The 14,342-nt window shown below is 36.2% G+C and overlaps 1 protein-coding gene across 1 annotated transcript; it reads right to left on the reverse strand.

Annotated features, from left to right (window-relative positions):
• Positions 1-579: 579 nt before the first annotated feature.
• On the reverse strand, positions 580-14,084 carry LOC145285013 (uncharacterized). The gene is made up of 3 exons (XM_080134097.1): positions 13,728-14,084; positions 2,232-2,498; positions 580-674 (listed from the first exon to the last, which is right to left on the reverse strand). The coding sequence occupies exons 1-3, from the start codon at positions 14,020-14,022 to the stop codon at positions 670-672; spliced, it is 567 nt and encodes a 188-aa protein (XP_079990223.1). The 5' UTR covers positions 14,023-14,084; the 3' UTR covers positions 580-669.
• Positions 14,085-14,342: the final 258 nt, after the last annotated feature.

Raw genomic sequence — 14,342 nt, forward strand, 5'->3', positions numbered from 1 at the left:
TTTACATGTATTTTCATAACACATGTTTGCAATAAAATAAAAAGAAAAGAAAAAAGCCAATATAATAAAAATACAAGGAAAACAGAACTATATATAGATCGATATTTCGCCTAAAACTTTACTAAGGCCTCTTATAGATAATTCTTGTTATCTGTATATACTAGAGTTAATGAAGTTTTAGGTAAAATATCGATTCATCTATGTATCTGTACTTTTATTCCTTATACTCTTCTTCGTTCACCTAGACATTCTGTCTAATATTAATTCACTTAACCTTTTTTGTACCAATGTTTCTTAAATGGAACATAGTTTTCAACATACTATAGAAATTGTAATTTTGCTTTAAATTCAATTTTTATAAGTTATTTCTATTAAAGTAGCTTCATTTTACTCCAGATTTATGAAAACTTTTATAAATTATTCTTATAGTTATATTTAAAGCAAAATTACAATTTCTATAGTATGTTGAAAACTATGTTCCATTTAAGGAACATTGGTACAAAAAAGGTTAATATATTTAAAACAATACATATAAAACCTACGTAATTATAATAGATAACAATATAACAAATCATTTTAATAAATCATTTTATTATAAATCTTTGAGTTTGGCCACAATAAAACTTCCAGGAGATCAGAAGCATAGCCTGTTCTGTTGGGACCAAATTCTTAGCCTGAAAAAAAAAAAAGAATACATAAAGTTGAAATCGGTGTTGCTTCGTTTATTCGATATAAGATCTATTTTTATCGAAATTAATAAAAAAATAATTGTTAGTTTTTACAGTATGGGGCATTGTATGCTGATCTTTTACAACGTGTTTTGAAGTACAATTGTTTTGTAGATAGATTTATTTTTATAAATATTTTGTGAACAAATAATCTGTAAACGTTCAGATGCTGCACTTCAATTTCTTGTTCTCTGTCAGTGGAGGAGAAATCATTCACGACTGAGACCATTTTTATTTTTGTTCTTTTTCTCCACGTTAAAAAAAACGACAGTGGTGTCTCTGTCCCGTGGGGAGGCATTGTAAATAGGAACTCATATATGCGGCTCAGGCAGGTAACACTATTCAGGGTTAAAATATATCTTGAGCGGACGCAGGATGACATGTTTTATGTAAGGGAATATTGCAAACTTGATTTATACATCACCTTCATATACAATTCCAAAGGAGAACAAATCAAATTTAATTTGTTTGCATGGGCAAGAATCACATTACAGGCAGGACTTGATTGCAAGAATTTTTCTTCAGAAACTAAAGAAATTGATTGAATTGTTAAATAATCGCCAAGTTTATAGTCGCACCCAATGCTACATGTACACTAATAAATGGCAGAAAAATGCGTCTCATGCTTATATCTTATTGTGGCTTTTTCGTAAGATCAGACCTAATGATATTGACAAAATTAGCAGCGTTCAGCTCCCTGATCTTAGGGATGATCTTCTTTTTCAGATTGTCAAAACTCAAATGATCCATCGACTATTCTGCCTCCTTTATCCAAGATCTCCTGCATGGTTGATGGGAAATGTACTAAAAAATATCCAAAGCAGTTACTTTCAGATACTGACACATTTTTTTTTAAATACCCAACTTGGGGCTTCATTATGGAGTCAGTATTCTCTTCACCACCTGCAATAATAAGTATTGCAGGTGGTGAAGAGCTATTGTAGTAAGAAAATAGAATATACAGAAGAAATGTAGAAATTGTCAAGAAATGTGAATTTCATAGAGGTGAAATGAGGATAGAAGAGAGCACCTTCCTCAAGGGTGTCCTAGTCAGTGTAGTGTCGCACCGGAGGTTAGAATAAACCATGACTGATGATTATTTAGAAGTATGCATGGGGATGGCTGTCAGTAGCTACTATCTGAACTATGCATCCTTGGCAAATTCACTCCATGCAAGTCATTAGAGTAAGACAATGTTATGCACAGTGTTACACTGACCAATTGGATGCATACAATTTTGCAAAGTGCGCCAACATTTATGGATCTTTAAAAATTTTCAATATATTTTTTAGATAAATGTATCACAAATTTAAATTAGTTATATTCTACTTGGTAGATCATTTTGACTTGATCATTTTAGAAGTAGATCACAAATTGCGAAAGTGTGCGCACCCCTCGTCTACAAAGTTTGAGATTATTTTGTCCTTTTGAACTCTTAATATTTCTACATTGCTTATTTACACTTCAACTTTGGCAAACACAAATTCTTATGCAATTACTTACCTGCTTGATTGAAGTTATGATCTCTGAATCTAGACCGACTGCCTGGATAATTGTTGTTGTTATTGTTGTAATTTCCATTATTCATCGGACCTATTCTACAATCAGCTTTACCCGGTTCGACACAGCGTTGCTGTTGAATGCTAAAGTGTAGGCCATCTTGACATGCCATCGATGGATAAGAAGTATGATTAAAGCACGGAATGAAGCGATTGCAATCGGTCGGGTCCCGGTTTAAACCGAAAGGTCGTGGTCCACACAGAGGATCGTCTGTTAATAAAATAAAACGCGTTAAATCAAGATAGACAAAATACCTTTTCGTTTAATTTTACTTACTTAGAAATCAAGGGGTCCCTTATTGGGGCTAACACCTCTATAACATCTATATGAGATACATAGACATTTCAGTGGTTCACTAAATTCTTCTTTACTTCTTAAATCTTGAGGGGGGTTTTTTTTTCACTGTTTTTTTTTTTTTTTTTAAACCCAAACAAGGAACAATGCCGCTTGGATGTAAGGGGCTACTATTTGAGGCCACATTTACAGAGGTACTATTTACGGAGTTGAGTAGTGATGTGTCTGTTTATATTACACTTGTACTTCTGCATGCCAGTACAATCAGGGAAGCAGGGATCTGGGATGGAATTCCAAAGTCTAGCAGTTTGAGGCAAAAAACTATTACAGTAGAAGACTTTCCGGCATTTACAGATCTTTACAGAGTTGGGTTGGAATTTTACAGCTTGTCGGACTAATCGGGGGTATTTACGCCGGGTGGGGGGTAAAAATGCCTTGAGTTCGTCAGAGCACATTCCATTATAGTACTTGTAAAATAGATTGTGCTACGAAACAGATACTGTCAAGAATTGTCAATGTTAACTGAATTGAAGGAATAAATTGTAAGATGGTCAACATCATGAACTTTGAAATATAGACTTTGTCATTCATTCATTGTGTGTGTGTGTGTGTGTGTGTGTGTGTGTGTGTGTGTGTGTGTGTGTGTGTGTGTGTGTGTGTGTGTGTTACATACAAGAGGGGGTTTAAAACATGGAATGAGATCTTAAGCAAAATGGAAGCACCGAGATATAAGCTTCGTTACACCAAATAAATAAATGAAATTCTTATTTCAGTTACGTAAATTATTTAGTGAAATGAGTTTCGACATTGCTTCTAAACGTTTTATTTGCTAAAACCATGTTTTTTAAAGAAATAATGATGTTTAAACAGAGAAGTACCGTGCTATTTTTATAGAGTTTTTTTAGTTAAATTTAATTTTTACAGTATCTTTTGTTTATTAAATTGCTGGGTAAAAGTCCAGAGTAGTTACAAAACACTTTCTCCCCCCCCTATGTTAAGAATAGGTTTCTCAATAACGTTATTTTTTCCACACGATATCTTCTCTTCATAAGTACCGAAATAACAAAAGCAAATCATAGCAAGTTACATTGTACACGTGAAACGACTAAATGAAAACTGTTGAAAAAACATAGAAGCCATCTTTATGGACGTGACCTTTTTTTGTATTTTTATTACTAGCACCTGTGTGTCTGTGTACATTATCCTACGCAATAACTCTGTCAATTTTCAGTCTACAGACTCGAAATTTGACATACAGGGTTTGAGATTTGGGAAAATCTTTGTAATCGGTTTTCGACCAAAAATTTGGCTGTTAAGGGGTCAAAGTTCAACGATTTGACCTTTTAGAACTCTACCAAACTCCTCCGACAATTTTCGGTCTAAACGCTTGAAATTTTAGATATAGGTACCTTGGACATGGATCTAACTTTATAACTTGATTTGAGTCCAAAAGAATAAATGTTAAGGGGTCATAATAGGGGTCAAAGTTGAAAAAATTGACCGCTTTTTTTTCTTTTTTTTTTTTTTTGCACAACATAAATCCCCAAACACCCGGGCAACGCCGGGCTTCGGCATAGCTTTCATTTACACGTGCTTTTCACATGGACTTCAATAAGATCTGATTGAGATTGACGGACTGACTTCCTCATCTTGGTTGTTATGGTCACAACGTTTCGACCGTTTTGCCCTCCGGCCTTCTTCAGGTGTTTCGTATCGAACTGGGGAACCGTTTGTTAGGAGTCTCGAACCCAACCCTTTATTATTATTACGGGGGTACCGTGTTCGGACTCCAGCTAGGCTCTGGGACATAGTTGCTGATTCTCTGTTTTGAATGTTACTTTTCACTGCCTTCGTTCAGGATTGAACTCAGCACCTTTGGGTAACTGTAAACTTTGATACAACGTCTAGGACCACTCGGCCATATGTCCCAGAGCCTAGCTGGAGTCTGAACACGGTACCCCCGTAATAATAATAAAGGGTTGGGTTTGAGACTCCTAACAAACGGTTACCCAGTTCGATACGAAACACCTGTGACCATAACAACCAAGATGAGGAAGTCAGTCCGACAATCTCAATCAATGAAAACACCTCATCTCAAAAATACAGACAAATTCAATAAGATCTGTTTATTTATTTGCTTTTTTGCCTTTCACTAAAACATAGTTTAAATATATTGCCCCGTGTTATAAAGGGAAATAACACTTTTACTATTTTTCTGTTTAAATAAATAATTTTTTTTTTACACAGTGATCACCACTTATCAAGGCCCGGAAGCCACTCAGGGATAAGGGTTATTGCAAGTACATTACGTTAGTGAGGAGATTTGCTGAAGTTTTTACTTAAGGGGGCGGTTCATTAGGAATTTGTTAACATTAGACTTGAAGACATCCAAGTTGTAGTCCGGAGGGAAGCAGGCAGACGGAACAGAGTTCCACAGGCGTGCAGTTCTCAGAAAGAAGCTTTGTTCATGGAATCCGCGTTTTGATTTAGGCACAGATATAGAGTGGGGGAAATTTTTCACAGTGGATTCAGCTAGACGGGTGTTTTTCGTGAAAGATTGGCGAGGGGGTACCAGAGATTGGAGTTCAGACGAGCATCTGCCATGGAAATAACGATAAAACAAGGACAGCTCATGCCCAGATATGGCAGCAGTATTCCATCCTTAGACATACTTGGCTTTTATATAGATAGAGAATTGCATCAGTAGTGAGATATCTTCTGGAGCGGTAGAAGGATCCCACCATCTTTCCAGCGACCTTGGCAACAGACTTGATGTACGTGTTCCATTTCAGATCAGGAGTAAAGGTCAAACCCAGAAGGTCCTGGATATGACCTTAAACTATATCCAGTGGTGAGGCCCCAGCTTGTGGGCTTTGGGGAGTGTGGAGCCACCCTTTAATTACCATTGCTCCCAGGTCCACTCTGACCCGGAGTGGTAGTACCTGTTAGGGTCCCAACTATGGGTTAAATAGAAAATGACTTGAAAACAACAAATACATTCTATTAAAACTTTTTTCTTCAAAATCTTTGGATTCGGCATTAAATAACCCAAAAAGGGTTGATATGCCGTAAAACAAAAACAACCAACCAACCAACCAACCAAACCCAGAAGCTTGTCAAAACACGGGGCCTCACCCAGACGAGAGCCATCCATCACAATTGATGCCAGCTGGGGATCAGAGCGTTGATGATGTAAGGATAGGAGTTTGGTTTTGGATGCATTAAAGGTAACCAGCCACATCTTCCCCCACTGAACCACGCGCTCGAGATCAGAGGAGAGAGAATCAGAGAGAACTTTGTCATTTACAGCCTTTGATGTGTTGCCATAGATGGTCGTGTCATCATTTGGTGCCAAAACGATGTCTTCTTGTAATTCCCACATTTAACAACCAGTTATATTCCGTGACGACATAATACCCCGAATCGTTAAAACTTAAAACAGTTTAAAGAAAAAATAAATCACTATAATAATTAAAAAAAAACTCATTTAAAGAATTATTTGGAAATTTAATAAAAAAATCATCTTTAAAGGTTAATAAATATTTCTCTTTAAAAAAACACATATTGTTTTATCTTTCTTAATTTCAAATTTTAATGATAAATAAATGAACAAACTTATCTCTTACTTTGCTGTTTCCTCGGCAATAAACTGTCCCTTTTAATTGCACGTGTGCAAATGGAAAGTAATGCCTTGCTTTTTAGGAAACGAAAATAGTCACTTTTGGACGATTTGGGTAATTCCCTCCTGCAATTCGATACAACAGCAGGACTTCCGGCCGTGTCTTCACTCTTTATTCCGTGACATCAGCAGGTTACATGAATTTAGTGCAAAGGCCATCTTTACGTAGGTTACGGTCTAGTAGGCATTCAGCTGCTATTCTATGGGCATTCGATTTCAGCAATGGCGTCCATTATTATTCACCAAGCCGACCGATTTGGTATACTTATGAGAATGTTCGCTAATAAACAGGAAGATTATAGTTCAATTCTCGGTCGAGTCATACCGAAGATTTAAGCAATGACTCAACATTATAAGTTGAAGATCGAGGATAAGTGAAAACATGCCAGGAAAAGTGTGGTGCCCTGCTCTACTTGCCGATATAGTAGCTAATGTAAAGGAAGCCTTCATGTCGTCCTCGACCATAGTCGATCATTTTACTTTTTTCTTACTAGGCGAAAATATATTTAAATATGTCAAAACGTTAAATACGCTGTCATTGGAAAACAACTATTATCACATGTTCATTATTTTAATGTAATTCTTATAAGAAAGAAATGCCCTCTATTTTGTCTTTTAGTTGCCGGATTCAATTTGCGATATTTCTGACAAAGGGGAAGAATTGTCATTTTCTAGGTTGGCAATTGTTTTTCAGTTGATGTCGAATTTTTCAACTCACACACGCTTTTAATCCATACATCCTATTAACCTTTGTTCTCGAATGATTTGTTAGCCTTGATAAATATAGAAAAGGATATGCGGTCACAAGGCAGTTTAAGATGGTAGCAAATGCTGGCAAAATTATTGAAAACGCCATGCTGTACACTTTCTTATAGCTATTTCTCGTAGGAGTCATATTTCAGTAAATAGATACAAACGCCTAACCTTAACGAAATACTTTCTAACTTCTCATCATATTAAGAAATAAAAGTTTTAAACGCAATAATATAAATTCTATATCCAGAAAAATATTCTTAAAATCTTAATAAAAACAGAACTGTAAAATAGACTTATAAAATGACTATGAGGGGTGTTCCAACAGTAAAGCCTCCTATTTTTTCTTACTCAAAATTTTAAATGCTATAAAAACGAGAGTGATATTATTAAAACGAGCAACCTTATGTGCTCCAGAATTTCTTTGTCTACATAGTAACCACCATTCTCAATGCACTTTTGCTAGGAATTCAATAACGTATCTGTTTATAACGGACGTCCATGAAAGGGGTTGCTACTTGAGAGTCCTGCACTGTTAATATCTGCAACAGAGAGATGAAACTTTCAGGTCATAAATTCATAAGCTCAGTAATCATTACAATACAATTTGCAACCCGTTCTGATCCATCCGCGCAGAATAAAATAAATAGGTAGATTTCTTGGCCCTCGGGCCAAGATCAAAGTGTAGGATCTTTCTGATGTTGCACTTAATTTTTTCCTCACTTTTTGGTCTAGGTTAATGGAGGAGAAATCCTTCATGACTGATACATTTTTTTATTTTTGTTACTGACCAGAGTGCCTCTTTTGGAGAGCTGCTTCCCACCCTCACATTAAAAACCGACCTTGTGTCTAACTCTGCCGTCAAGGGGAGGCAAGTAAACAAAAATAAAACAAAGAAATAGGATAGATAACTGTTACACAGATGGAAACGTATCAGTTCGTCTATTTTATCCGGGGAATTATATGATCTACTTGTATTGCATGTTTGATATTCTTCACAACCACTTGTCCAGAACCCTATACTCACCCTAACTGAAACTTTTAAATTAAATAAAATGAAATATCTAAAGCAAAAGTTACGTTTAAACCAGGACCAAACTAAAAAAAAAAAAAAAAACCTGCCTCCTCCCTTAAACTAAAGAAACAAAACTAGAATCAGACGACCAGGCCTTCATGTGCTCTAGACTAAACATGCAATATAATATTAGCTATTTGTATTTTCTCTATCGCTCTCCCTCAACCCAGGACTGTACCCTAATAAACAAAGTCTCTGACAGCATAGATACAACACTCTCCCTCGATACTAGCGCACAAGTACATGTATTTGGTGACTTCAAAGTCCACCTCAGTAACTGGATTGGATTTTCTACTTACAAAGGCTGACTAGGAAGCCATCAGAGAACTCATCAGAGATGCCCCATGGCAAAATATCTTTTCTCTTCCAGCGGAACAGTGCGCAAATGAGACCACTGAATGGTTCAAAACTGCAATTGAAGCACACGTTTCCACACGGAAATTCTATAGCAACCCCCACTCTCCTCAATGGTTTACTTCTGCTTGTGCAGCTGCCATTGCTCAATGGCAGCATGTGTACCGCAGATTCAACCGACAAAACTCCAGTTCAAACAGACAGAAGTATATAGAAGCTAGTAGTAGTTGTAAGAGAGAAATAGCGACAGCTAAGACAGAATACACTGAAACCACCAGAAAACGCATCGAAGCACAGAAATTAGGAATCCGTGATTTTTGGAAAATCTACTACAGTGTAGTAAATAATGGGCAATCAACGATTCTCTCACAATCACACAATCATGAGGTTGCTTACACGGCAACTGACAAGGCTAACCTGCTTGCCAGTCGGTTTGCCTCGAACTCCACCCTGGATCCGGCACACCACTTCCACTCCGACTTTCCTTGCGGACAGACGCCACACTAGACGATTTGAAAATCACCCCTTCTCATGTATATGGTATCATAAAAATCTAGACACCTCAAATGCAAGTGGACCCGATCTCATCCCGGCTGTGCTATTAAAAAATGCTCCGCTATGGTTGCTCCAGTTCTCTCCAAACTTTACAATAAATGCCTTAAGGAATCCTGCTTTCTCGTCTGCTGGAAAACAACTTCTGTGGTATCAATCTTCAAGAATTCTAGTGAAAGAACTGACTCATTAAATTATCGCCCCATTAGCCTCCTCTCGCTTTTCGCCAAAATATTTGAGTCCTTAATTAATCAAGCCCGAGTCCAACACCTTAAAGCTGCTAAACTCCTGACTGACAAACAATATGGATTTAGGCAAGCCCGTTCCACAGCTGATATCTTAACTGTAATCTCTGAATGTATATACCGTTCACTGGACAAAACAGGGGAGGGTAGAGCGGTAGCTCTCGATATAGCTAAGGGTTTTGACAGAGTATGGCACGATGGTCTTCTAAGGAAAATTAGATCATATGGTATCACTGAAAGAATACAGAATGTAATTAAATCCTTCTTAAGAGAAAAATTAAAGTTGTCCTCGACAGTCGTACATCTAAACAATATGATATAAATGAGGGTTTACCTCAGGGGTCTATCCTTGGATCTTTATTATTCCGGATATTCATAAATGACCTTCCTGATAAAAATGTTTCGGAGATGGGTATATTTGTTGATGACACCACTCCCTATAACGGGCACGAGGGGAAAACAAATGAACACATATCTAAGGAAATGGCAAAAACACTAGGGGATGACCTCCAATCTGTAGTGGAATGGGGGCAAAAATTGATGGTCACATTCAATGCTGCCAAGACTAGTTTGTTTCCTTCAATAATTACAAGAAACCTTCTCTAACACAAATAGCAATGGCCAAGAACACATTACCTGAAAGTGCTTCCTTTAAACTCCTCGGCCTAACGTTTACAGGTAACAATAAACTGGAATGCATACATTGAAAGTATTACCAAGGCTGCTGCAAAGAAGGTAGGCTCTCTCTACCGTGCTAGAAAACTACTTACGCCTGAAAGTATCCTGTATCTTTATAAGGCCACCATTTGCCCATGTATGGAGTACTGTTGTCACATTTGGGCTGGTGCATCTGCTGCTTGTCTCTCACTCCTGGAGAGGGTTCAAAAGAGAGTCGCCAACCTGATAGGTCCTAAACTGCCTGTTCTGCAAGTACTTTAATGGTGAATGCTCTGACTAACTACAAGCGCTTGTACCAGCTCGACGTGACTACCCCTGACAAACCCGACAAGTAGCTAAGTCCCAATCCTTCACAGTAGAAAGCCTTTTACTCCAATAGTTTCTTCCCTTCTGTGAGTCTGCTTTCCCAACTGAACTGACATGCAGAAGTTCAAGTGTAATGTGAACAAACATCTTGCTACTCATCTCCCTTCATAATGCCCCTGAAACTTATGCCCCCGATAGTAGCCCCCTACTACAAAGTGGCAAAATTATATATATATATATATATATATATATATATATATACATACATACATATATATATATATATAAGTAACACTGTCTGTATGTCTGAGAGATGGTCTCTACAAAACTTATTTTGTCAACTTTTGCTCTACAGACTTCATATATAGGGAATTTGGACCTTGTGGAAGAAATTCGATTTGGTCTTTAGCCAGTAAAAATAGCTGCTAAGGTGTCAAAATTGCAAAAATATATGGAACTTGGTATACGTAAGCCGACTTAAAGCACTCTTAGACGCATATGCAAATACGCACTTAGACGTTAAAGCCGGTTAAATTTTAACGTTTTCTTATCCATCTATCGATAGTTAAAACGGTAACGACTATAGCTGAAGCACTAAATGTTTTGGTTTCGATTCTAGTTGATGACACCCAAACCATTTTTCCCTTATTCGATACAATAGAGTATTGGCTCTATAATGATAAATACAAAATATGCATGAATTAAAATATTATATTTAAGCCTATTTTATGACTGGGTAACGCCGGGGGACCACTACTATATATCGGTGACAATATCTTAATCGATAAAGAATTTACTATATAATAATTAAAAAATCTGCATGAATTAAAATATCATATTTAAGCGTATTTTACGACCAAGCAACGCCGAGCAGCCTGCTAGTATAATATATTTTTCATCAAAATAGAATATATTTAAATTTTTAAAGGCGGTTTGGTTCCTATAACCCTCTTACGTTTGGATGGCACTTGATGATTCGGAACCACTTTTATTGTCTTCCCAATGACTCAATCCCAGAATTAAAATATGTTTTAGCATCTCTCACTCCTGGACAGGGTTCAGAAAGGAGTCGCCAACCTGATAGGTCCTGAACTGTCATCTAGGCTTCAGCCTCTATCCCATCGACGAAATGTCGCATCCCTCTGCCTGTTCTACAAATACTTTAATGGTGAATGCTCTGACGAACTGCAAGCACTTGTACCTCCTTCACGTGACTACCCCCCTACAAACCCGACAAGCAACTAAGTCCGACCCCTTTACAGTAGAGATCCCTAGGTGTAAGAAAGCCTTTTACTCCAATAGTTTCTTTCCCAGAACTGCAAATCTTTGGAACTTCCTTCCGGGATTCTGCTTTCCCAAATGTACTGATATACAGAAGTTCAAGTGTAATGTGAACAAACATATTTCTACTCATCTCCCTTCATAATGCCCCCGCAAATTATGTCCCCGATAGTAGCCTCCTACTTCAAAGTGGCATTGTGCCTTGTTTGGGGTGAAAATTGAATAAAATAAAAATAAAAAAAAATTTAAGCATGCATTTTGTGTTATTAACGTTTATAGGAAAAAAGGGAGACAAATGTTAATTGAATGCATATTTAGTATAATAATAAATAATACTCTAGTGTTTTTAACGTATATAAGTACGTGCGTTTGTCGCGGTTTCCAGATTATAAATCATCCCATCGGGAGATCCTATTTATTAAAATAGAGGATAGAAGGTGATAGCAAACTGAATATCAAATTAGTATATAAATACGTTAATTTAATGTTCCTAGTATGTTATCCCCTTTCTATCCTCCTTTTTAATAAATAGGATCTTCCGATCACCGAAGTCGCAACGTAAAAAATAAACAGAGTTTCTACAGGTCCTGCTCGTAGTAGCAGTAACTGTGAAATTCGTTTTTTTATTATTTATAAATACTAAAAAGTGAATGTGTATGAATCAACATGGAAAAAAATTTTTTGCCAGATTGGATTCTATTATGGGTATTCGCTTCCCTTTTTTTTCTTTTTTTTTTTTTTCGTGATAAGAACCACGTGAAGGCTGCAAACATTCATAAGTGAACGTGGTGACGTGGTGCTATGGAGTGTATTGGATTCGAACTTAGCAATCCATTGTTATCCTTCACCACGACCACCTTACTATTGTAAAATTTATTTAGCAATCTGCATACAGTACGTAAATCAATTGATGTAAAATGAATTAAACATTTAAATACATACAAAAATATTCATACAAAGATGTTAGACTACATATGATTAATATTGAAAACTAGCTGACTTCAGTCGATCGCTATCACTTTGCAATTGAATTCTTAATCCTACTTGTAATCATTGAAGCGGAACTAATCAGAAAAGAAATAGAAAAAACTAATTGATAAGAAGATAAAACTAATCGATGGACAAAATGACAATTAAATTATTACTTACTTATGCAGACACTACTATATTTTAGATAGGATACTCAAATCAAATTCAATTTTTACCGTATTTTTTGCTTATTACCTTGTTAGGTGGAAGTACAGACTAGTTATAAAACACTCCTCCTCCACATGTCAAGATTGATCTTCTAAATAATAACGTTATGAACACTGTCAGTATTCTGCATAAGTACCATAATAAAAATATTACTACTACTACTACTACAACTACTACTATTAATAATAATAATAAGGTAATTTGCTATGTTTTTCTGTTTCTTTATTTATCAAGGCCTGAAGGCCTCTCGAGGATAAGGGTTAATGAATGTAACGTGATAGTGTAGTAATCGTTAATGGTATGACTTAAGTAGAATTTGATTATTTAAGGGGATGGTTCAACAAGAACTTGTTTATATTGGACTTGAAGATTACGATATGGTAGTCGTTAGAAAAGCAGGCCAGCAGAACAATTATAGGAAAGAAGTTTGGGTCATGGAATCTGCGTTTAGATTAAGGTACAGATAAAGAGTGAGGGAAAGTGTTAATAGTGGTTGTAGCTAGTCGAGTGTTTTTATTGAAAATCCGGCAAAGGGGAAATAGTGGATTGGAGCTCAGACGAGCACTTACCATGTTTATATTAAAAGTAAACAAATTTCCTTTTTATCGTTATCAGTTATTATTGAGGGTATGTTTCTCTTTCTTTCCTCATAAAATGAAATTTGAAAAGCGATTATTCTTTCCTTTCTTTTTATGATCATCAGGTATTTTTAGAATGAAGCCTTCGCTTCTTTGCTCGTGAAATTAAAAGTGCATATCATTACTGCTGAAGCGAACCGAGCAAATGTTATTACATAGATTTGATATTGCTTATATTGTCATTTAAAAAAGTTGGGAAATTTAAGGATTTAAGTAAAAGAAAGATTATTTGATTAACCAGATGGAAAGCAGGCGATGGGGAGACTGCGGTCTTTAACGGAGATTTCTGGATAATGAACTAGTTCAAATATAAAGTAGGAATTTGAAAAAGAAAAGACTGATAGGAGATTCATAAAATCTTTTTTTAAAAAAATCATTTTAACTTACGGAATGTTCCCCCATAGACATCTTTCTTACAATCATCGAACATACTATTCTTGTTGACACACACTTGCTGCGACTGTGAGAAGACTGTTGTCCAGCCGCAACTCATCGGAAATAAGTGCGGGATGGGATGACTGCAACTGTAAAAGATGCTGCAGTTGCGTTTGTCTCTGATAAATCGTGACTCTATGCGCCCTTCGGATTTTTTACAGAGGGAAATTAAATCATCTTGGCAAATGACTACACCGATAAGGGCGATCAAAAAAATTCCGATCACTCGATAGATCTTTGATTCCATGGTGTCTTTCGTTTGAGTTATTGTGTCCCTTTTCTGTGCACCTTTTTTCTATATCGACTGACTTTTCCACTCGTTTCAAATAATGATTCTTGAAAAAAACGAGAACAAGCCAATTTATACTCTCCGAATAGTAATGAGTTAATTTATTGCGTCGGTTTTTTTTTTTAATTTGCTTTTTTTTTTTTTTTTTAATGATTTTGTTTAAACTTTTTTACCCATTATGTGCTATAAACCTTTTGGTTTTTGGGGTTTTTTTTTTTTGTTTTTGAGGGTTTTTTTAGCATAATTTATTTGCTTCTTATCAGTGTCTATAAAACTAA

The sequence above is a fragment of the Euprymna scolopes genome, chromosome 9 (assembly GCF_053919585.1).
Source record: "Euprymna scolopes isolate OS-2025 chromosome 9, ASM5391958v1, whole genome shotgun sequence".
NCBI classification, from domain to species: Eukaryota; Metazoa; Mollusca; class Cephalopoda; order Sepiida; family Sepiolidae; genus Euprymna; species Euprymna scolopes.

What these genes read in the sequence shown, in the direction of transcription:
- LOC145285013 (XM_080134097.1), bottom strand. Translation starts at nt 14,022, where the DNA reads ATGGAATCAAAGATCTATCGAGTGATCGGAATTTTTTTGATCGCCCTT. An exon ending in TGTCTATGGGGGAACATTCC is followed by an intron (nt 2,499 to 13,727) that starts GTAAGTTAAAAT and finishes TTTTATTAACAG; the next exon opens with ACGATCCTCTGTGTGGACCA.